This window comes from Haliotis cracherodii, unplaced genomic scaffold (genome assembly GCF_022045235.1).
Source record: "Haliotis cracherodii isolate W230 unplaced genomic scaffold, xgHalCrac1.p SCAF_18, whole genome shotgun sequence".
Lineage (NCBI taxonomy): Eukaryota > Metazoa > Mollusca > Gastropoda > Lepetellida > Haliotidae > Haliotis > Haliotis cracherodii.
In genome coordinates this window covers 7,045,806-7,071,321 of record NW_027266273.1, presented here as the reverse complement: position 1 = coordinate 7,071,321, position 25,516 = coordinate 7,045,806, and the positions used below count along the sequence as shown (strand labels likewise).

Genomic DNA, 25,516 nt, shown 5'->3' with positions numbered 1-25,516 from the left:
CGAAGAAATCTTTTCGTTTATCAACAAGAATATAGCCCATTGCGAACAAAGTATAATTCTCATAGATCCCCTTTTCACAGACGGGTCCAAGGATGGTGGCAAAGTTGCAAGTGCCACCCTCATTGGATCCAAAACTATTTCCTAAAAAATTCCAGATAATAGCTCAATCGTCACTGCTGAGGCCAAATCTATTGTAAACGCTTTGACCTATATTAAACAACAAAATATATGCAAAAAGTTCATAATATTTTCAGATTCCTTGTCTTGCGTTCAGGCACTTAAAACTGTCTCGTCGAATCATCCTATAATCCTTGATATTATAAAAATTTGTAATGATATTTCTGCTGGCCAATGTGCTTTTGTTAGTTACCAGCACACCTACTTTGGTTGTCAGTCAAGACATGGTGAGGTCATTTTGCGACGTTGTCGTACTGGCCGCAGTCGGTTTGCCCACGGATAGAAAGAAATCATAAATAATACATTTTTGATATAGATGTGAATATTAAGTTCTTGTTTTTAAATTTGGTATGATGCTTTTATCAACTGACGTTAGTGACGGCTCACACAACAGAGTATTTGGTACATTTGGTACATTGGTACATTTGAATGTTTCATGGGTATGAGGCAAGGCTGTATGCTAAGTCCGAATTAGTGAAATTGTCGTTTTGGTGTTCAGTTGCATCAGATGTTATATACTTTTTAAAATTCTATTTACTGATGATCATATTTTGTTTGGTAAAAATGTTGACAATTTACTAACGAAGTTATGATTACTGTTGAAAATGTCAGTGAATCTATCGAAAACAAAAATAGTTGTTTCTAAAAATGGGGGAAGTGTATGTTTTGAAATTAATGGAAATGCGGTTGAAGTAGTTACTGGCTATAGCTACCCTGGCTTGTATTCTGGCAATAAATTACTGCAGACGAAAACTTTAAACAATATTGCAATCCAAGCAAGAAATGTGCTCACGATTTTGTTAAGCAGTAAACAATCCTTGAAACTATTTGATAACACGTTTACTTTAATAAGGTTCAGAACATTAGAAAAAGTTCGTTTGCTTGCCATAAAGCTTTGTTTTTAATGTAAAGGTAGCAACTCCAAATAACAGGGTGAATGGCGAGTGGTGTGGTTGATATTCTATTCAACTGCTTGCTGTCTTGAAATGTGTCAAATATTGACGTTCTTTTTATCAATGTGCAGGAATCTTGACAACTGAAATACAGTTCAAAGCGGCGTTAAACGCCACTCACTCCTCATATTTACTACATATTTTCCAGAATAAGCTGCATTGTATCTGCTGCCCAATCGCCAGGTACGGGCACGGACATATAGGTCGGATCCGAGCTCTGGTGCGTCTCGGATTTGGGCTGTAGTTTTCCTGTCGGGTTACAACCACCGCAGTCGTTGTACCACCAGCCAGACAGATGTATTTGTGCGCAGTTTCCTCCAGAGTTGAGGTCGTTGTCGCGGTCGATGGTGGTGAACAACATATCACGCTGATATTCCATGCAGTTATTGAGATAATGAAGGCCATCTTCTAGGGTATTTGGATAATTGGACTGGAATGATACCTGGTAACCGCTTGACTCGTTAGACACCTGGAACAAAATTACGATTAAGGATTATGTTGAGAAGCTTTCCGTCTTCAATGATCATCCAGTTAAATAACGCATGAACACACGACCTACTGCAGAACCTTATAGCAAGGGATTATTTGCCATGAAAAATACACTTCCGGGCCAAAAAATGTATGCACTTGAAAATTGGATTTGACCAAAACAAATTACAAACGTTATCAAAACGTTACGAGTCTGAAAACAGTGCAAACAGGCTCAGTGAGTGAATGAGTGAGTTGGGTTTAACGCCGCATTTAACAGTATTCCAGTTACATCACGGTGTGTCAGCTTAATGTGTGAGGAAAGCCCGAAGTGATGCATGTCTCAGACGTTTACCACTTCGGTGAAACCCACAAGCACGGGTATGGTGCTGACAAACCTAGAAACATAATCGGGGCGAACCGGGATTCGAACCCACAATCATAGGTTTCTGGCGTGCCCAAGGGACGTAACTCTGCACGACGAATCGCGGCGCTTTAGACGACTGGGCCTACCGTGCCCCCGCAAACGGCCTCAGAGCACAACTATGATACTCGCATCAAATACATCAGCATCGAATAAACATATCTTATATGTTTCAATTTAGCCTCCATCAAACATGAGTGTTTACTTTCTTTAGTATCGTTTAGATCGTTATTTAGTATTAACTAAGCTTAAGCCAAAAGTGTCCGAAAATACGTGTCCCGTTTAACTTCCTGCAGTGGGTGAGAAAGTTGTGTTTAACACCTCTTTGAGCACTATCTTAGTTTTATCACGGTGAAATGGGGTTTAACGTCGCGTTCAAGATTATTGCACTGATATAGCTTCGTGCGTAAGGGGTAATTAATGCTACCATTGAGATGCCATGCCGCAGTTTAACACGGATATCCCACTCAGACAGTATACCTTAATATGGAGCGCCAGACCGGGTTACAACAAGTACCATCTCTTAATGTCTTTAGTGAACATATGGAGAATGGGTACAAGTCATAACCAGGACCATCTTCCCGAGACAAGAGAGTTAACTGACTTTAAAAGTCCAGTTTCCATCCTTGTCCAATAAGGCTGGAATTCCTTGGCTCGATGGTAGCGCCACCAGTGGCTATTATGAGTTATGACCTTTCTATGCCTCTCCCATGGACCAATCAGATTCAACCTCTCGTACGCTTGCATTTGTTTCAAACAAAACGGTGGCGCCCAGTCAAGACGATCTGATCGATAATCAAGATTCTATATTGTGATAAAACGAGTCTTACATCGCGAAGTGCATCAAATCACGTAAGCATCTTGATTAAAAACATGAAAAGATTTAGAAAATATCTGTTGACAACGAGTTAGCGGTGCACATGCTTTGCAAATCCTGCAATCGACCGAAATCTCATGACACTCTACCAACCGGATTTCGATTTCGGTGCGCGATTTTGATTGGACTATGAATAGACTCGTTAGTCCAGACAAAATCTAACTCCATAATACCAGCCTAGTTCGGCAAGGGTGGAAACTGAACTTTTATAGTCAGTTAACTCACTTGCCTCGGGAAGATGAACCTGGACGGAACTGTGATTTGAACCCATGATAAGCGTATCCTGACATGCCTAAGGGACACAATTCTGCATTGCTATTCGGGACGCCATAAACCATTGGGCCACCAGTGCTCACTTATTACCTGCCACTAGACCCGTGAAGATCCGGGGTAGATTAGGGCTTCAGCAACCCATGCTTGCCGTAACAGGCGACCATGCTTGTCGAAAGAGACTAACGGGATCGGGTGGTCAGGCTGGCTGACTTGGTTGAGGCATGTCCTTGTATCCCATTTGCGCAGATCAATGCTCATGATATCAATCACTGGAATGTCTGGTCCAGACTCGATTATTTTTACAGACTGCCGTCATTTAATTGGAATATTGCTGAGTGCGGCGTTTCACAACAAACACATAAAACCTTCCACTAACTTTATTTTGAGCGACGTTTCGAGGCATATTGTCGTAACTGCCTTTGGGCGTCCAGTGCGACCCTGCTACAGTTACTCAATGTATTGCCGTTCCTGGTCCTTGTGGTCAATTAAGCCAGGACATTGCCCTCGCCTTGTCCACCACGACTCGGCTCCGTCAAGGAGTGATTGGTCTAATGACCCTTACTCCAAGTTGTCTCTATCAGCATTCACATCCGCATAATAAAGAAACGCAACACCGGTTGCCCATCTATCAATACAGGACAGGATCAGACTGGCCAGGCTCGTTACTAGCTGGGGGAAACTTAGAACGATCGGGATTCGACTCGATCGATTGCAAACCTCGCTCTCCTCTCCTAATGTTGAGGGTATCATTTTATAGTGTTCGAGCCTGGCCTGTCCTTGTCACATGTCTCAATACCTCCATTTGATTCGTTACAAGTTAGATCTGACCATGAATTCATGTGTGTCGTAATCGGAAAAATACCGGAGCCTACGTGCCATATTGCTCATCTCTCTATTGATTTTGTGATCCGCGTCCGGAAGCTCCAAATGAATTATGCCTTGAAACTCCCCATTTGTTTCATTAACTCATGGACGATAGCCAGAAACCAATCCAATGATAAATGTGAAATGTCCAGAATACACTTGTGATAAATGTGAAATGTCTTTTCTCTATTGATTCCTTTCCAACTGAAAGTTCTGTCACATGTTTATCTAATGTAACTCCTCATTGCAGCTATAATGGTTCTCTTTGTTATCATTAGTTTCTGGGATGCATTTTTAACCTTATAACAATATGCTGTCGTATATCCTGCACGTATTCAAGTGAAAAGGGAAATATGTGTGTAGACCCCATAAATTGCACCATCGATGACATACGTGTGGAATACATGTATGTATTTAGAGACAATACACGTGGTTATGTTAATCGATCGTAAAGCGTCTATACCTCGGCAAAGTACATTAAATCTCGACTAAGTTGTTATGTAAACCATGGATATGAGATAATAAAACGGGTATTACTGCAAATCCACCAGTTACAAACCTGGGACAGAATATGTCCTCAGTGAACCGATGCACGTCGTAAGGGCCGAATATCGAGGATCGGATGTTTCTAGTGTGTGACCTGACTGAGTCATGGTACCCCATTGGCGTGGATCGGGGTTCATACTATCGACCACTGGGTTACGGCACAAAATAACATTCAACCAAACATCAAGCTACATATAAACAAATACCTGAAATGTCCCATAGAAGTGTTGTTTGAAGGTCCCCAATGTCGTCATCTGGATGTTAAACTTCATGTTCCTGTGAGTCGTGACGAGAAAGAGCTTCTCGTTCCCAAGCCAAAAGTTTCCATGGAAATTAAGATCTCCAAATCCGTCTCTGTATTCATCCCAAGTCCGGTTGAAATCTACATAGGGGTACCACGTGTATTTTCTCATCACGAACAACCTACCACCGAACTTCATTTCACACAATACCTTGATTGGCGAGGATGAGGTCGGGGGATGGATGTAGAAGACGTCTCTCAGATCGAGGTAAAGTCCTGAGTCAAAACCATCCTTACAGTCTGAAACAACCGTGTGTATTTGTGGACGTACGAGTTCTTTGTATAACATACATATAGAATACTAAACGAGCTCCCGTGTAATACCAATTCTATGAAACGAGTGAATAAATGTGGTATCTGACGAGCGAAAGCGAGTCAAATACCACAACTATTCACGAGTTTCATAAAATTGGTTTTACGCGGGAGCGAGTTTAGTATTTTATTTATTACTTGCCATTTATAACGGGTTTTTAAGAATTATGCTGTTGAGTGTGAATAGGCTGACATGCACCTACACGAACCACGGCATAATCCAAATGAGTTAAATAATAATAATACTTCAAACACGTCAAAAGTTGAAACGTATGAATTTAATACCATACAACGGTCTACCCTCAGAATTCAGGCGTCCGTTCCACAAAATTATCGTGGCGCTAAGGTTTTCGCAGCTCACATACTTTAACTTATACTAACGACTGTCGTTGCGCTACAACGGGGGCCTTGCACCTCAAAGTTAACAATCACGTCACTGTACCAGATGACGTAATTTGTGGAATTTTGTTGCAAGATCCATCGGCGAAACAATGCCATGTGACATCAGCCTAGCAACAAGGTTGCTGGGGTCATCGAGTGTGCATAAGCTCCTCTCAGTGATCCATCATCTCCACCCGCAATGTTGTTGAATAAGCCAATGGATGACGAGAGCTTTCAATATGTGTTCGTAAAACGTGTTCCGAGAGTATATAAGCAGGCGTTTTGGTATTACACAATGTGTAATACAGCTGTATGTTTATTAAACGAGTGATCTCTTCGTGGGCAAGTAATAAAATATGACATATTGTTTGAAGATTGTGGCGTCCACCGTCAGTATTTCATAACGTCACACAAAGCACATGAGTTGTTGGTTTGTTGTTTTACGCCGCACGCAGCGATATTCCAGCGATATGACGGCGGTATGTAAATAATTGAGCGTCGACCAGACAATCCAGTGATTGATATCAAGAACATCGATCCACGCAATTGGGATCGATGACATGCATCAACCAAGTCTTGATATCAATCACTGGATTGTCCGGTCCAGACTCGATTATTTACAGACCGCCGTCATATAGCTGGAATATTGCTGAGTGCGGCGTTAAACAACAAACAAACAAAGATACAAAGACGAGATTAGTTTTCTAATTAAAGTATCCTACCATACATGAGTCTTTCACAGAAATTTCCAACGAAGCCATGAAAACATCGACATTTCGCAGTGGTGGAGTTGTAGGTACCGCCGTTTAGGCATGGTGAATCCTAGAAGGAAAAGGATAAAAAGTTGGCTAGAAAACATAAATAATACAAATGCAAGGAAAATCATACTATTCATGGTGAAACTTATTGACGCTTGTATATTGTATAAACAAAAGAGATAACAGATTAAGTGAGTGAGTTGGGTTTATCGCCGCTTTGAACAGCATTCCAGTTATATCCCGCCGACAGAGGCGCAATTAGCACTGCTGTGTTGTGCCCTTAGCTCACAAAGTTCATTGTTTACACTGCCAGCACTATACACACAGTTCATTGTTTACACTGCAAGCACTATACACACAGTTCATTGTTTACACTGCCTGCACTATACACACAGTTCATTGTTTACACTGCCAGCACTATACACACAGTTCATTGTTTACACTGCCAGCACTATACACACAGTTCATTGTTTACACTGCCAGCACTATACACACAGTTCATTGTTTACACTGCCTGCACTATACACACAGTTCATTGTTTACACTGCCAGCACTATACACACAGTTCATTGTTTACACTGCAAGCACTATACACACAGTTCATTGTTTACACTGCAAGCACTATACACACAGTTCATTGATTACACTGCTAGCACTATACACACAGTTCATTGTTTACACTGCCTGCACTATACACACAGTTCATTGATTACACTGCCAGCACTATACACACAGTTCATTGTTTACATTGCCAGCACTATACACACAGTTCATCGTTTACACTGCCAGCACTATACACACAGTTCATTGATTACACTGCAAGCACTATACACACAGTTCATTGTTTACACTGCAAGCACTATACACACAGTTCATTGTTTACACTGCCAGCACTATACACACAGTTCATTGATTACACTGCCAGCACTATACACACAGTTCATTGTTTACACTGCCAGCACTATACACACAGTTCATTGTTTACACTGCTAGCACTATACACACAGTTCATTGTTTACACTGCCAGCACTATACACACAGTTCATTGATTACACTGCCAGCACTATACACACAGTTCATTGTTTACACTGCAAGCACTATACACAAAGTTCATTGTTTACACTGCCTGCACTATACACACAGTTCATTGATTACACTGCTAGCACTATACACACAGTTCATTGATTACACTGCAAGTACTATACACACAGTTCATTGATTACACTGCCTGCACTATACACACAGTTCATTGATTACACTGCTAGCACTATACACACAGTTCATTGATTACACTGCAAGTACTATACACACAGTTCATTGATTACACTGCAAGCACTATACACACAGTTCATTGACTACACTGCAAGCACTATACACACAGTTCATTGATTACACTGCCTGCACTACACACAGTTCATTGTTTACACTGCCAGCACTATACACACAGTTCATTGATTACACTGCCAGCACTATACACACAGTTCATTGATTACACTGCAAGCACTATACACACAGTTCATTGTTTACACTGCAAGCACTATACACACAGTTCATTGATTACACTGTCTGCACTATACACACAGTTCATTGTTTACACTGCAAGCACTATACACACAGTTCACTGTTTACATTGCCAGCACTATACACACAGTTCAATGTTTACATTGCCTGCACTATACACACAGTTCATTGTTTACACTGCCTGCACTATACACACAGTTTAATGTTTACACTGCCAGCACTATACACACAGTTCAATGTTTACATTGCCTGCACTATACACACAGTTCAATTTTTACACTGCCCTCACTCTACACACAGTTCAATGTTTACACTGCCTGCACTATACACACAGTTCAATGTTTACACTGCCATCAGTATACACACAGTTCATAGTTTTCACTACCAGCACTATACACACAGTTCAATGTTTACACTGCCTGCACTATACACACAGTTCATTGTTTACACTGCAAGCACTATACACACAGTTCAATTTTTATACTGCCAGCACTCTACACACAGTTCAATGTTTACACTGCCAGCACTATACACACAGTTCACTGTTTACACTGCAAGCACTATATACACAGTTCATTGTTTACACTGTCTGCACTATACACACAGTTCATTGTTTACACTGCAAGCACTATACACACAGTTCACTGTTTACACTGCCAGCACTATACACACAGTTCATAGTTTTCAGTGCCAGTAACATATAAATAGTTCATTACGGAGATTTATTTTCGGAAAGAACAATCTATTCCAGAAAATGCTGGAAAAATATTTTTGTTCTCTGGTCTGCTTGACGTTCTGAAAAATATAATGTATTGTGCGTCCCAAAATACTGTTCGGCTAATCATCTCGGAGAAATCAAATTGTACGTTTTAAGCGCTGACTGAAAAGCTATGTATAATGACCTTCCGGTGTCAAACAGGCAGAAACTAACGTATCTGGCACGGTGGAATGAAGACAACCTTAGTTTAGAGGTTTTCATTTCCGACAATCGGGGCATACATGTCTACCTAAAAACCCATATAATTGTGTGTATGCTATTCGTCTATTTTGCACAACAAAAACAACGATTAGTAGAAATATGAGTCGATTTTGCACACAAAATCTATTCGCGGGAATCAGTACCAGACAACAATGTATTTAGAATTCGACTAATTAGCACACATATATTAACGAACAGAACTTATAATATTTGAAACAGCAATTTACCAGTGAAATCGCATCACAGCAAGATAAAACCACAGGCACACAGGGATGATGGTGGTGATAATAGAACACAGATTGTTTACCGTTTGCACGTTGTAGTGGTCCATCTGCCAATCAACACAACCATCATCATCCAACAGGTAGCCGTTCAGAGTGCAAGCCCCGGGCAAGACTTTGCTAAGGCTGAAGGAATGGCACTGGACTGCTTCCAAGCAGAGTATAGCACAGTTAAGTTGCGAATCTACCTTTGTCGTTTGAACTGTTTCTGGCTGGACGGTGGTGTTGAAGCACGGGTTAACTTCATGGTACTTGTCAGAATTGAAACTTCCTTCAACTCCCGCAAACATGAGCAGCATAAACCCCAGCATTTTGAAATGAAACTTGATCACGTTCCCACGCTCTTGCCCATCAACACTTTTTACTCAAGGCGGGCACATTGATTTCCCAATCAATTCAGACGTATTTCTTGGATGATGAGAGTTTGAAACATTCGTGTTGATGAGATCGATTCTCACAGGAAACACACTTCCGTTAATTTGTTTTTGTATGGTGTAGGTTGTCCTTTGAGATGTCCGTGGCGGTTGTTCAGATATATATTTATTCTTGCCAGCAACCCTTTTACGTCCATTTGGTGTGATTAGTACAACACACATCAAGGACTATTGTTCGTTTTTGGAACGTAGCTGTCTGTGAAATATACTCTCCAAATAGGGGCGAATAAATAACTCAACTGTAATAACATTATTGATATAAATATTTGATGACAAATGGATTATTACTTGACGTTCTGTATTTGGATAGGAAACTGGATTGTGTTTGTCATTTTGACATTCGGATGGGAGGCTGTATTGGTACAGGTCATATCCAAAACCTGTAGTGTATTAACGGGAAGTTTTCATAGAGCAGACAAAAGCAACTGATACTGGGATCTCATTGATAGGTTGATAGGTAATGCCACAGACCTTAATATTGATACAATTATAACAGGAGATTTTAACATTGATTTTCATGGAGGAAAACAATGAGTGAGTGAGTGTGTATGGTTTTACGCCGCTTTTAGCAATATTCCAGCAATATCACGGCGGGGAACACCAGAAATGGGCTTCACACATTGTGCCCATGTCGGGAATCGAACCCGGGTCTTCGGCGTGACGAGCGAACGCTTTAACCACTAGGCTACCCGACCGCCCCCCCAAAACAATGAATATCTACAATCGGCAGATAATATGTGAGCCAACGAGAATAACCTATCATTCTAGTACGATACTAGATCTGATCTTTGTGTCACGTGATAGTATTGTAACGACCCTCGGTGTGCTTGACCCGGTTTGTAGTGATCCGAGTTCAGTGTATGTAGGGATTGACATATCTTAACCAAAATGTTTTGTATATACCAGTGAGTGAGTTTTACGCCGCTTTTAGCAATATTCCAGCAATATCACGGCGGGGGACACCAGAAATGGGCTTCACATATTGTACCCATGTCGGGAATCGAACCCGGGTCTTCGGCGTGACGAGCGAACTCTTTAGCCACTAGGCTACCCGACCGCCCCTGTATATACCAGAAATATATTCAATTATCATCTTATTGATGCAGATACTGATGGACTATCAGCAGATCCCAATGGTAATGACTGGAACGAGTTAATTAATAGCAATTGCGTAGATGAAGCAGTGACAGAATTCACTTCAATACTTTGTAAAAGCTACAACGTTTACGTCCAATAACATTATCACGTTAAGAACCAAACGGTTAAAATTGCAAACCAAAATTACTGCAACAAATAGATGAAAAAAATAATAATTCCCGAGGTTCTCAAACTTCATGGAGTTTGGCAAACCGCTTCTTAAAAAACAAAAAATCCAAATACTATCTTTCCAGCTGTTATATATAAAGATAAGGTTTATGATGATGATGTACGTGAAGCTAATATTTTATTTATATGTTACCACCAAGGCATCCGGACCTGACGGTATGAATAACGACCTTATCAAAGTTTCTGCTAAAAGTATATCTCTCCCATTATCATTACTCTATAACATGTGTTTAACTTCTTCAAAGAAATCAGTATTGTGAGCTTTATACCAGGCGATTCCATGAGTTACCAATTATTAGATCTGTATAATTTTATTTCAAAGGCGCTAGACAATGGAAAAGAAGTAAGGGCAGTGATTCGTGACATAAGGAAGGCCTTTGATAAAGTTTGTCATAAAGGATTACTTTTTAAATTATCTTCATGTGGAATTCGAAGAAACGTGTTGAAATTGTTTGACAGTTATCTATCAAATAGAATACAAAAAGTGGTTATTAATGGTAAAGAATCACAATTTAAATCTTTCACGGCAGGTATTCCACAGGGATCTGTTTTAGGGCCATTGTTTTTTCTGATTTTTATAAATGACCTGGTTGATGATATAGACAGTAATATACGTCTCTTTGCAGCCGATACTTCACTTTATGTTATTGTCGATGATCCTAACACAGCAGCGATTAATTTAAATGTTGATCTAGAAAGGATATCCGAGTGGGCGAATAAATGGCAAGTAATGTTTAATCCACACAAAACCGAAACCATAATGTTTTCAAGAAAAATTAACCCAAGTCAAAAACCAAGGTACTCCATTAACAGACACAAACATCGCACAAACACCTAGGGCTAATTCTACTGCAAGATGGCTACTGTTTAAATCATAATCATAATACAGTAGATAAAGTAAGCCCAATGATTAACTGCTTTAGTACTTTTAGATACCGCCTGTCCAGAAAAAAAAAACAGTTACAGAACATTTATTTATCATTTATTTCACCAATACTCGACTATTGTGACCAGGTATGGGATAACTTTTCTCAAGAACAAGCGTTGGTATTAGAAAGGCTAAATTTAGACGCACTGAGAACAATATGTGGAGCTACTCGTCGTACCAACCACACGTCTCTATACCCTGAAACTAACCTTACACCCTTATCCAAAAGACGGCAATCTCATAAATTAAAATCATTTTACAAAATGGTTAACAAGTTGGCCCCTGAAAATGTATGTTATCTTGTTCCTCCAAATGTTTCAGGGGGCGCACGTTACAATTTAAGAACTACTTCACAGCTACAGACTGTAAATGCTATAACAGTTAACTGCAAGTCATTTTTACCCGACACAGTGCGAATGTAGAATGAATTACCGGATATTGTTCAGTCAAAATATACTGTAAATATATCACCATGACAGAAAATCCTAAAATATTTGGCTTTAACTTAGACTATGGTACCCGTTTCTGTCAAATAATTCATTCCCGCCTCAGATTAGGATGCAGTGATTTAAATGCACACAAATACCATAGATATCTTCATGATTCTACTCCCTGCTCCTGTGGATATCATTATGAGGATTCTTCTTTTCATGTGGCAACTACTGCAATTTTCGGAGCAACATGTACTGCTATATAAAGGGATATGACTTGGATTCAGTATTATAACATCTACTGATTCTAACCTTGCTATTGTACAGTCTGTCCATTTGTTCATTGTAAAATCTAAAAGATGTAAAATCTAAATATGTCTTCTTAATGATTACATCGATTAAATAGTTGTTAGTATGTATGATATGCTGGTATGCTGTTTGTTTATGTACCGATGTATGTATGTGTGTATTTGTGTATTTGTGTGTGTGTGTGTATATCATCATAATATTTACAACAATAGGTACAATTAATATTAGGTATGATCGCTACCTCCATGGCACGGCGTTACATGGTCGTCTATACAACGTCATAGCGCCCCAGCAATCGCATGAAAACGTTCAGATGTGAGAACAAAGAGAAACATGTTTATATGTTTTGAATGTTATTCTTTATTGAATTGACGAAAAAACATATACAACTGGTAAATGAGAGGTCATAACAGAGTTGGAAGGATTAGAATTTGTCATCGAGATAATCCAGTGTTGTGGTCTGGGTTGGGTGTTTTTAGCCACGGTTGCAGCTGCAGGAACCGCCGGACCCTAGGATGAGGCCGCGCTCCTCGCAGTTGGGGCAACACACGTTCACCCCGTTGATGCTGCCGACGAAGCTTTGGTTGCAGCCGGAGCACTGACTCCCCCTCCAGCAATCCCCACGACTTTCTGGACAAACAAAAACAGTCACGCCCTTAACAGAGGCTTGCTTCAATAAATAGGAGTTAGTAGGGCGTTACATTTAACCTACCACGTGCTTTTGTAAAGGATTATATTTAAGAATGATCACATGATTACGTATGTCATAGAAACAAACACAAATGTGATACAATGAAAACTCGTTTGTCCGGTAACCTGGCATATACATCTCTGTATATTGACTGAATACAAGGCAGTACCAGTGATTTGTCATTTCTGAGGATTTCACAATGTAGCATAAACGTCAACGCCAGAGAATAACCAGTCTCGATTCTCCACCGAAACAGATTACACTGGGCGTAAAAGACAAATGAGCCGTGAAATTTATATGAATGGATTAATAGAAATCAGTGATGTCAAGGCGAGTTTTCGCCGTATAGAATGCACTAAACAAATGTAAATGCATTTGGACTTACCACAGTTGAAGATGAAGTTGCCATTGGCATCATTAGGCTGAACTCGAACACCCACAAGTGGATTGGGGCAACAGATGGGCATTGTGTTGAGAGTGAAGTAGCGGGTCATACCAGGGGCAGAGCACTCCTCCCCTTTCTTGGCGCTGCCAGTCACCCCTGCATCGATGAATATTCATGATTATAATTATTAATTGAGTGGGTGAATGGGGTGTCCAAACTTGGAAATTTATATCACCTGACCAAGTTCCCTTTAAATAATAAATGAACAAAGAAAATTTTATGAGAAGCTTTACTCATTACCAATAGAAAATGATAGTGAAAATGCTGAGACACTCAAAAATGTAAAAACACCTAGTCTAAATGAAGACTTAAGGGTTAATTTAGAAGAAAAAATCACTTTAGATGAAATATCAAAGGCAGTAAAACAAATGAAAAATAACAAAAGCCCAGGAGTAGATGGCTTTCCAATAGAATTCTTTAAGTTTTTTTGGAAAGACTTAAAAATATGGGTTTTTAGATACATAAACGAAACTTTTGAAAATAAGGAAATGACATATACAATGAAAAGGGGAGTCATTACGTGTATACCCAAGGGAAACAAAGACAGAAGATTTCTAAAAAACTGGCGTCCAATATCATTGCTGAATGCACTTTATAAAATAATTAGTACATGTATTGCAAATAGAATGAAAACAACTTTAGATCACCTAATTCATGATAATCAAACTGGCTTTATTCCTGGAAGATGTATTAGCGAAAACACAAGACTTTTGTATGACATTATGTTTGAATGTAAAAGACTAAATAGACCAGGAATGTTGCTGCTGATTGATTTTGAGAAAGCGTTTGACACAATATCAAGACAGTTTATTTCCAGGGCATTAGAAAAGTATGGTTTTGGGCCTTATATGATAAAATGGATACACCTACTAACTAATAATGCATCCTCTTGTGTAATACAAAACGGTCATATGTCTTCTTTCTTTATTAATGAAAGAGGTTGCAGACAAGGAGACCCAATATCACCATATCTTTTTCTTTTTGCTGTGGAAATCTTGGGCTGTATGATAAGAGACAATAAAAACATTATAGGAATTGTATTGAATGAGAAAGAGTACAAATTAGGTCAGTATGCAGACGACACACAATTATTCTTAAACGGAGAGGCTGACAGCCTGTATGCAGCAATAAATATACTTGATTGTTTCTTTAAAATGTCTGGACTTAAAATAAATATTGATAAAACAAAAGCCATATGGATCGGGTCGAAAGCAGGGAGCTCAACAAATATTTGTGAAGACTTAAAGTTAGACTGGCATGTAGGCAATTTTGAAGTGTTGGGAATTATTCTCAACCCCCATTTGCAAGATCTATGGGTTATCAATACCCGAAAAAGACTTGAAACAATAAATAGGTTATTGGCAAATTGGAGAAGAAGAAACTTGACTCTTATAGGTAAAATTACTGTTATCAAGTCATTGGCTCTCTCAACTCTTGTCCATATCTTTATGGCACTGCCAAACCCCCCAGAAGATTTTATTACAAATTTAAATAAAATTTTGTTTAGTTTTTTATGGAATAATAAACCAGATAAAATTAAAAGGCAAAATCTGAAAAAAAATTATGCTGATGGTGGGCTTAGAATGGTGGACATTAAAATATTTATAGAATCACTAAAATTATCTACTTTAAGAAAGTATTTAAAAAAGAGTACATGTGATAATCCCTCAGTTTTTTCTTTCACTGATATGATAAATTTAGGAGTCAGTGCTGATAAATATTTATGTGTGAAAAACCCTTTTTGGAGAGATGTTTTAAATGTTTGGGGAAATTACGGCAGAAAATTTACAACAAATTCAGAAAGGATCTCCGAAATTCTATCTCAGCCCCTATGGCTAAATCACCAATTTAAAAATGAAAACTATATAATTAAAAATTGGTTTAAAAAGGGTATAGTGACAATTAAGGACTTATGTAATGAGAATGGATTTTTGCCATTTGAAATATTAAAAGTACGTTATGATATACAGGGTACAATATTAGATTATAATAAGGTTAAACTTAGTATACCTAAAGAATGGAGAGACACTGTCAACCATTATATTAAAATACCAATATATGACTTAAATTTTAGTCCACAATTGAGGGATATATTTATACCCGTTCAAGGATCTAGGTACTTTTATGATAGACTAATTACAATAACAAAACCACCCTTAGTAAATGGAAAATGGCAATCTCTTTTTGATAATGATATTCAATGGAAAGAAGTTTATTCAAATTTCAGAAAATGTACTAAAGATACTAAATTGATTGACTTTCAGTTTAAGTTTATCCACAGAATAATTTACACCAAAAAGGAATTATTAAGAATGAAACTAGTTGATAATGATATTTGCTCCTTTTGTGACTTAAATGGCGAAAACCTTATGCATGTATATTGGGAATGTGAATATGTTAAACACTTTTGGAGCAAACTGGAAACCTTTTTAAACCTTGACACAAATACTAGGATCTCACTTACCAAATACTCAGTTATTTTTGGATTCGACAAAAATAAACTTTTACTTAATCATATTATAATATCCAGTAAAAGATATATATATATATCAAGTATAAAGGGTGAGAAACCAATTTTTGATAATTTTAGAAAAATACTAAAAGAGACAGCGATGATTGAAAAATTCATTGCCACCAAAAACAATGGTCTATTACAATTTGAACGAAAATGGGGAAAAATCCTACACAAATTAATATAATAATCATGCCCTGTACAATAAGGCTATAGATCAGTTACGCCTCAAATAGCAATACTACCATAATTGTTTTAGTTATATCTGACTATCGACACAACTTTTCATGCTCTACTTGAGGCATATCGTGTGTGTGTGTGTGGGTGTGTGTGTGCGTGTGCGTGTGCGTGTGCGTGTGCGTGTGCGTGTTTCAATTATGCAAGCTATATTTATATCACAACAAATGTACATCTATGTAACGTATTATCACTACAATTGACTAAACCTACTGTGTAACCTCTGAACCTGATGTACAACTCTTCGAAAGGAATAAAAAATGTCAAAAAAAAACAAAAAAAAGTTCCCTTTCCACATAGCGTCCTTAGCCGTAAGACGATCGTCACTTTCATATTAACATAGATTAACGGTAGTCGTAGAGTTTGGCTCGCTTTGTGGGCTCTTTTAACTCTAACTGGGGTTTGGAAAAAAGGAGTGTCCACGTGGGGAAATCGAAAGTTCTAATACCCAGGATTCTGTGTGTCCTTAGTAGGCACCCGAGAAGATTCCGGGGTAGAACAGATCTTCAGCAATCCTTGCTTGTCGTAAGAGGCGACAAACGGGATCGGGTGGTCAGGCTCGCTGACTTGGTTGATGCATGTCATCGATCCAAATTGCGTGGATCGATGTTCATGATATTAATCACTTGATTGTCTGGTCCAGACTGGATTATTTACAGACCGCCGTCATATAACTGGAATATTGCTGAGTGCGGCGTTAAACAATCAACCAACCAACCAACCATAGTTGGCAAACTGGTATGACAATCTGATATCCTGCATCTTGATACAAACAACTGGAATGTGTTGCCTTCATTCATCCAAGGAGGCAGTCAGAACATATATTCTGCTTCTAAAGGAATTGCTAGAGTAGATTTCCTCATAGCTTTTTAAATCCGATTTCAATACCACACTGTCGAACAGTGTGGAGTGAAATTTGAAGCGGATGCTTTCACAATTTTGACATATGATCTTGTTCAGCACTGATAATTTATGCAAGCTATGTTCTAGCTGAGTGCGAAATTGGCAAAACAGGAAGCGCTCGTTAAATCTCCACCATTATCATCATCTGACTGAGAGAACACTCACATAAAAGTAGTATTGAAGCCAAATGATGGCGAGCGACACCAAGATTGGGCCTAACACAGTTAATCGAATCTGTTGGGCTTCCACAACATCTTTCAAAATGGCGGTCACCGTACTGCAACGTCATAGCGGCGTTATAATCACGCATACGTCCAATAACAAGGTCACCTATGAGTGCCTGAGTATTGTTTAACGCAGTAGAAACATCTTCAGTCACATCTCGAGGGGTGAACTGAAGGTGAGAGGAGCAACGCCGGACGTAATGCAGGTTTACCACGTTTAGAAAACCGGGTATGGTGCTGTCAAATACTCACGATCAAAGTTACAGTTACAGTAGGCTCCACTTGGCGTGACTCCGAAGTTGAAGAAGCGGCTCCTGCAGTTCGGGCAGCAGACCTGTACAGAATTCCCTGATTGGAAACGCAACGTATCCACTTTATCGCCACTACAGCTGACACACTGCTGCCCAACGCCACATGTTGCTGCAATGATACAGGACCAAGTAGAATGAGGAGGTGATGAGGTGAGGGGAAATGGGGTTTAACGTCTCGTCCAAGATTATTGCACTTATATAGCGACGTGCATGTACGGTTGTGTGTGTGTGTGTGTGTGTGTGTGTGTGTGTGTGTGTGTGTGTGTGTGTGTGTGTGTGTGTGTGTGTGTGTGTGTGTGTGTGTGTGTGTGTGTTTGCGTGACTGCTTGTATTAGTCCGGACTGATGCCGATTTATAGTGCTAGCTCACTAAGATACCATGCCGCAGTCAAACATGAATACCCCACTCAGACACAGTATACTGACTCCGAGCCGACCAGTCCTTGCTTTAGCCCCTTAATGCCGAGCGCCAGACAGGGTAACGACAAGTACCATCTTTTAACGTCTTTTGGTATGACGCGGCACGGGGATCGTTTCTGGACGTGTGAGCGCTTGTTTGAACCAAATCATTTGACACTATATTATTATTTGGACGGTTCATTCATATCATTGTATTCATACCCGATTACTAATTAAAAGTTAAAGTCTCTCTGAAAAACTTCGATAATATTAAGATTGACATTATATGATAAAGATATTATGACAATCGTGTATTTCCGCATCGTACTTATAATGTATTACGAATACCAGGTACGTATTATCCCTATTCAAGATATGTGCTACCCGACAACACACACGGCTAATACCCTCTATTTAATAAGTGCTATGCATTCTCCACTTGTGGGTAATGAACCCCCCTTCTTTTTCCACACAACTTCTAACAACCGTCATTCGAACGAAAACATATTGATGGGAGTGTGAAAGTGAGTGTTGTTTTAAATCTGTCTGCAAACTCCAAGCTATGTCACGTGACCAAGGCAAACCATTGCTTGAATACATGAATATCGTTCATTGGTTTATCTCATCCAGACATTTTTTTACAAAGGTCGCCATGATACATCTGGAATATGGTTCGGAGTACAATCAGCTAGGTCACACATTTATAGGTAGTGTGATCATATTTGACCTTTAGCGTTGAATAACAAACAAACACGAGGAAGGATTCATGGTCCGATTGGTGATATTCAACGTTGTAGCCAAGGATCATCACAAGTGATCATAAGGACACATGTTAGGTACTGGAGACAGATACCTGGGCCCAAGCTTCAGACAAAAGCCGCTGATAACGTCGTCTAACTAACATTTAGGTGATCTAAGTATTTCTCTCAAGTTGCCTTTAGAAGCTTACAGGGATGACATTAACATGGTAATGTAAGCTTGTTTTATTCTCTCAATGAGACGTTTCGCAACAGATGGTTGTCACGGTATAGGTCAAGTTGTAAAGTAACTTCTTCTAGTTACTGTACCGTGGCGGGTTTTTTCAACGAATGAAAGAAGTTTGAATCCACAAGTAATTCCTGTCGTCGCTGATTTATAGCTAATTCACAGAAATGTTTGATGAACAAAACACGCCATAAATTCAAACTTTAGATCCACAGATGGTCAATAACGATGTTTTTGTATCATAAAATGGGTACGAGGGTTGTTGGCAAACAGTAAACAGCACCTATATTATACGTACAAGAAACGGATACAAGAGTCAATAACACTTTATCTTGTGGGTATGGGGGCGGTCGGGTAGCCTAGTGGTTAAAGCGTTCGCTCGTCACGCCGAAGACCCGGGTTCGATTCCCGCCTTGATATTGCTGGAATATTGCTAAAAGCGGCGTAAAACCATACTCACTAACTCACTCACTCTTGTGGGTATGAGGAACATAGATTATATAGAAGGGAACTGGTGGCGCCACGAAATTTAGTTCGGCAAGGGTGGAAACTGGACTTTTACAGTCAGTTAAGTACCTTGCCTCAGGAACATGCAGTTTATATTGTGGGTACGAGGAATATAGATCGATAGGAGGCATTATTTTATATAATGAGTACGAGGAATATAGCTCAGCATGAAACAGCACTTTAAGTGTAGGAAAAAGCACATGGGGTTTTAAGATATTTTAATCCCGCATCCCCGGGATAAGGGTCCCAATATAATAAAAACCCGAGGGACAGTGTTTTATATAACTTTTACTTATAAACCGACAAAAAGAAACTTTAAACAACATTTATCAAAATTTCTATGTTTCAAACATACGTTCCATGAATCTTAGGAAACGGGTGTAAACTATCTGTTGCTGCCGTACGGTACTTGAAAAAGACACATTAAAAACATTGTGATCGATCAGCACCTATGTACCCCAGTAGTACGAATGTTGCATGTTCGATCCTCGGGAATGTAAAAAAATAATTGTCATTTAATTATACATTTCATTACATTGTGTTCAAATGCAAAATAAATTTCTAGCTAGAAACATTCATATGTTACGATCTTAACGGAAGTTGTATGAATAAATACCCGGGGTATTATAACATATTATATGGCAAATATGACTGGAATATTATATAAAATCCCGGGTATATTACGACATCCCTGTTTATGAGATTTAACCCCACTGGAGAATAATAGCATGACGTCACTGGAGGTTTATAAATTATGGGTACAGAGAATATATAAAACGCCTCTGTGAATAGTCGGTAGCCTCTGTATATGAGCAGTAAACGATACTCTGTATAATGGGTACGTGGAAGCGTTCACTGGGGAACAGGAAGATATAGAGGGTATGTCATGTGTCAGTGAATAGTTACAAATACAAATACAAATGGTGTAGCCACGAGTGAAAATATCTCCTTTCCATCATCACGAGATGAGAGAAACATGATATTTCTCGAGACACATAGACTATCCTATTTGTCATAATTATACTTTTTGTGTAGTTATTAAATCATTTCATTGCAAATGTAAACATTGAAACGTAAATTATCCCTACATAACGCACAGGGACGTTTCACCACCCCTGTAATTGCGACTTAAAACATAGTTCCGTGTTTGCAATATCAAAACATATAAACAAGAGGAACATAAAATACTTGAGTTCATTAAAATTCTTTATCATACATTTGAATATGATCATATACAAAGTCAACTTCAACAAGCAAATTCTTGAAATCTACGAGATCGATGTTGGAAGCGAAAGAACACAGGCAGGACAAATAACAAACATGGCGCTTAGCGAAACGATCAGTCTCGATTGACGAGTTAAATGAGAAATTTACAGTTTATGACGAAATGTTTTCAAGAGAATAGCAAACGGAAAGAAGCAATGTTAACTCCAAGAAGGACCATCTGTCATTATTTGGTCTTGTCATATGGAACTAATGTAAAAATGAAGTCAACAGTTTGGTTACGGGCAAGACGCTTACGATACAGGGGAGGTAACTCTTGTGTGACAATAGTTCCGTCAAAGTGTACAGTGAAATATCAAGTGTTATGTTCACTGCAATGAAAATGTCACTTTTCTCAACTTCATAAAAATCAGTCTTTCACAACAAAGTACATAATAAATATTTATCCAACGTTTAGGATTATTTGTTATTCAAACAGCAATCTGTGTAGTTGTCTCCATAAATGAAATGGAAATCCCCACTAAGTACGAATTATATCACTGTTACAAGGTGCATGTGTATACTTAGCTAAATCCAAAGGTATAAACAAACAATTCTCACACGCAATAAGGGCCCGGTCCTATAGCTGGAATATTGTTGAGAGCGGCGTTGCACAACAAACAAACAAAACAAAAACACGCAATAGGGGGAACTACGTTACTTACTTCCTTGAGCCGACACCGGGGACGACGTGTACATCAGACAGGCCGTAACAACAGCAACAACAACGACGGATGCAAGAGCCATTGTGCACTAATCTGAGAACAGATACAATCTTGTTAAAACTATTTATACATTGTATTGTTTCAACCAGATCAACTTGAAAAAAATAAGGAAATTTAACGGATAACAATCGTTGTTGTTTTTTTAATGCAGAACCCTGGATAATTGTACAACGTATGTTATGTGCAATGCATACTCACAGTTGTCACATTATCAGTGTCAGTTTGTTCTATCAAGTATTTATCTACCCGTCATGTGTTCCATATTATTCATATGTAAGAACCATTTTCACTCTATCATTATTTACACACAACTGATGTCTCTAATAAGAGCCCACCCTTGTTAAATTCAGTTTACTTTCATAGACTGTCCATATTATTGACTGTTATTTAATAGTTAGAATCCCGATCCTTATCTTTACGTAAATGCTCCCCGAAGATCCGGGTTAGACCTATGCGTGTCGAACGATAGGGTGGTCAGGCTCGCTGACTCGCATCACGTTGTATCCCATTTGTGCAGATCGATGCTCATGATGTCAGTCATTGGATTGTCTGATCCAGACTCTATTATTTACAGACCGCCATCATATAGCTGGAATATTGCTGAATGCGTCGATGAACAACAACAAAAAACATTTGGTGTCTGTGACGGGAAGGGACAGCCTAGTTTAAGAACCGGCCATGCAGATTTTTGACAGAGATGGGACAAAGAAGAACAATTTGTGCTTTTACAACACATCCAGTATGCTTTATTATTCCTTTAACACTACGACAACAGAGAGAGAGAGAGAGAGAGAGAGAGAGAGAGAGAGAGAGAGAGAGAGAGAGAGACAACTGGTGTAATATAATCAGAGTAACCCCCCGTGAATAAATACTGACTTACCTTGATACATGCAACGGGAAGACGTGTACAATGAACACTGATATCAGACATATCAACATATATACTCGTGTAACATCCGGTTGTGCCCCGTACCAAGGATATTACACACAACAGTTGCGACATTTCCAAACTACGCAAGACGCTGTTTGTCAATTCACACAACACATCCGCTTTGTCAGCTTGTTGACGTGCTTTTGCATATATTATGAATGTGAAAACCGTTGACGGTGTCTTCATATTTTCAAGAGAACAACAACTCATTCGTTTTTTGCGATACGCTTTAGAAACAGTACGAAAAACATGATGAACTATTCCAGTAATATCAGGGTTGATACAATCACTTTACTATTATACATTTTAACATAAACGATTCCTTAACCAAAATGTTAAACGGGGGTGGTTAGCCAACCCAATTGTTATGTATTCAATCATGCATATATTTCTTTGCAAGTTTACTTACACGTGGGCGGTCGGGTAGCCTAGTGGTTAAAGCGTTCGCTCGTCACGACGTAGACTCGGGTTCGATTTCCCCACTGGGGGCCAATTCGCGAAGCCCATTTCTGGTGCCCCCCACCGTAATATTGCTGGAATATTGCTAGCGGCGTGAAATCATACTCACTCACTACTAACACATTATAACTGAGTAAAGATAAGATAGGAGTAAAGACGACTTTCAAATTATCAGTGTTTTGAGAGAGTGAGTTTCTTTTAACTGTAAACCTTATTCAGTGTTTCTTTTTAAATCATCTATTTTATTTGACTTTAATAATGAAGAAACTACGGACCAGCTAATATGTTCTAGAGAATGAACACTGATCAATAAATCGATATCAGTTTTATGATTATCAGCGATTATGATTATAATTATGATGCTTACTGCACCATTTTAAGGTGTTGGTTATGGTTTGTTACCACCAACATTCATAACGTCACTATCAATATGGATATTGCTAGAATATTGCTAAAATGGCGTAAAACCATTAATCTTATTCAGTTATATTTGCTAGATGTAGAACTATAGCACAACAGACGAACCCACCCCCACCCCCACCCCCACCCCCCACCAATCACACCCCACCACCACCCCCTCCATCCCCTGCCCGCCCAAACCACCCCAAATGTCCCCTCAAACACATATACACTCAATTAAAATAGGCATGTGGGCATATCTGTCACATGAAAAGATATCAATTATCCATGACACATTCACGATTTATTGCAATACTACAATGATATGATAGCAAAACAAATACCACACACGCTTAATGTGTCTGTTTCTATTTTATATATTTGTTATAAGAAATTCGGAGAACAACATGCCGCTCTCTTTCCGAGAATAGAGTCGAGGGGATGGAATATTCCTTGTCTCGCTCTGCTGATTTCTTTCGCAATAGCTTCTAGGAAATTCCCCACATGTGATTACACATAACATATTTGAACTGAAATGCAAGTGATATACATAGACGCACGGAAGCCCGAAGAAACCAGGTCGAAGCACGACTCGAATGTATAGGTCAACATTGTGTGAGGACGGGACCCACCTATATGACACTCCGTGGTTTACGTGTTATGTCAGTTGGTACAAGTAGGCTACTTTCGGTATGTGACGTTACATGTATTGCCCTTCACAAGCCTTTCTTATACCCCCATCATACCAAACTAGTTCTCAATACGTTCGTAAAAATGTTGTCGAACGGGCTCCAACTGTGTATGAACGTAGAGGACGTTGTAGCAACTATTGACTGTCTTTTTACGAACTTCATGGACGGGCTCGGACGGGGAGGGTGCTCTGGAACTTTGAGTCTGCTCAAAATTTTATCCCGTCCACCCCGTTCTGCAATTAGTCGGATTGACAACGTTCTCAAAACGAGAAAGGCGTATTATGAATGAAATTGCCGCACTTCGAACTGAATTGCCGTACTTCGAACCTACTCAGTACTCACGGAAATGAAAACAAACTGATTTTTCGATCTCAGATTTTAAATAAATGCAGTTAATATACTAAATAAATAAATATTCAAACAACTCAATTAGTACTATTTGGGCCTTGGCACAAATACAGCATATCAAAGGTTTTTATGTCTTTTTACACGTAAGAGTGTGTAAAAATATAAACAAAACAGACTATTGTGAAACTGAGCATAAAGGGTGTTAGTAGATCAAGGTGAAAGTCCATGACCTATGATTCCTTGACGACAGATGAAAAAAGGTGCTTGAAACCCACGATTGTGAATCATCGTCAAAATATCAGAACGTAAAAGTAACATATTCCCTTCTCAAACAGCAACTTACATGTCATTATTATTATGTACATGAACATAGCTTTATTGTTGTTTGTATAACTTTTTTCCATGCTAATTTGCATAATGTCTATATCCTGTTTCTGCCATGTCAATTTGGACTTAGTTATATTTTTGAATGGTGAAAGTGTCGACAAATTACCTCCTGTAAAGTACATTTTGTATTGAGCATTAAGATAAAACTAGCAAATCCAGACTAGTACTTTTCCAGTTGTTTTGTTATTTCGTATTTACATCTACGTAATGCTTTGTGTCGATTATTAAATCCAGCAAAACAGTTTTTTTTTTCATTTTAAGGGAGGTTACGACGTGGTGCAGTCGGACATAAATTTCAGTACGTGTGCACGCTGACCGGGTCGACTTCTCTTTGGGGGCATGATGTGTACAGCTCGGAGCCCTAAACTTGAATGAAGACTGGCTACAACGCGCTCGGTATCCATAGAAGTCGGCCAGGACGCGAATACACACGCACTTGGGACGAGATGAGGATGTACTGCGAACGAGTTGGTCGGGTTAAGAATTAGTTGGAACTGGCTTGGACGTATTGTGAACGGGGTAGAAAGAGGTTGAACTGGTTAAGAACGGGTTCAGAA

At 39.0% G+C, this 25,516-nt stretch overlaps 2 protein-coding genes across 2 annotated transcripts; both read right to left on the bottom strand.

Moving 5' to 3' along the window:
- Window positions 1-844: 844 nt before the first annotated feature.
- Window positions 845-4,996, bottom strand: LOC139465213 (ficolin-1-like). The gene is made up of 2 exons (XM_071246879.1): window positions 4,789-4,996; window positions 845-1,599 (listed from the first exon to the last, which is right to left on the bottom strand). The coding sequence occupies exons 1-2, from the start codon at window positions 4,993-4,995 to the stop codon at window positions 1,264-1,266; spliced, it is 543 nt and encodes a 180-aa protein (XP_071102980.1). The 5' UTR covers window position 4,996; the 3' UTR covers window positions 845-1,263.
- A 7,883-nt stretch (window positions 4,997-12,879) lies between these two features.
- On the bottom strand, window positions 12,880-22,723 carry LOC139465727 (uncharacterized). Its single transcript, XM_071247553.1, has 5 exons — window positions 22,624-22,723; window positions 21,684-21,776; window positions 17,808-17,975; window positions 13,620-13,775; window positions 12,880-13,173 (listed from the first exon to the last, which is right to left on the bottom strand). Exons 2-5 carry the CDS (start codon window positions 21,763-21,765, stop codon window positions 13,019-13,021), a joined length of 561 nt encoding a protein of 186 aa, XP_071103654.1. The 5' UTR covers window positions 21,766-21,776; window positions 22,624-22,723; the 3' UTR covers window positions 12,880-13,018.
- Between the last annotated feature and the right edge of the window lie 2,793 nt (window positions 22,724-25,516).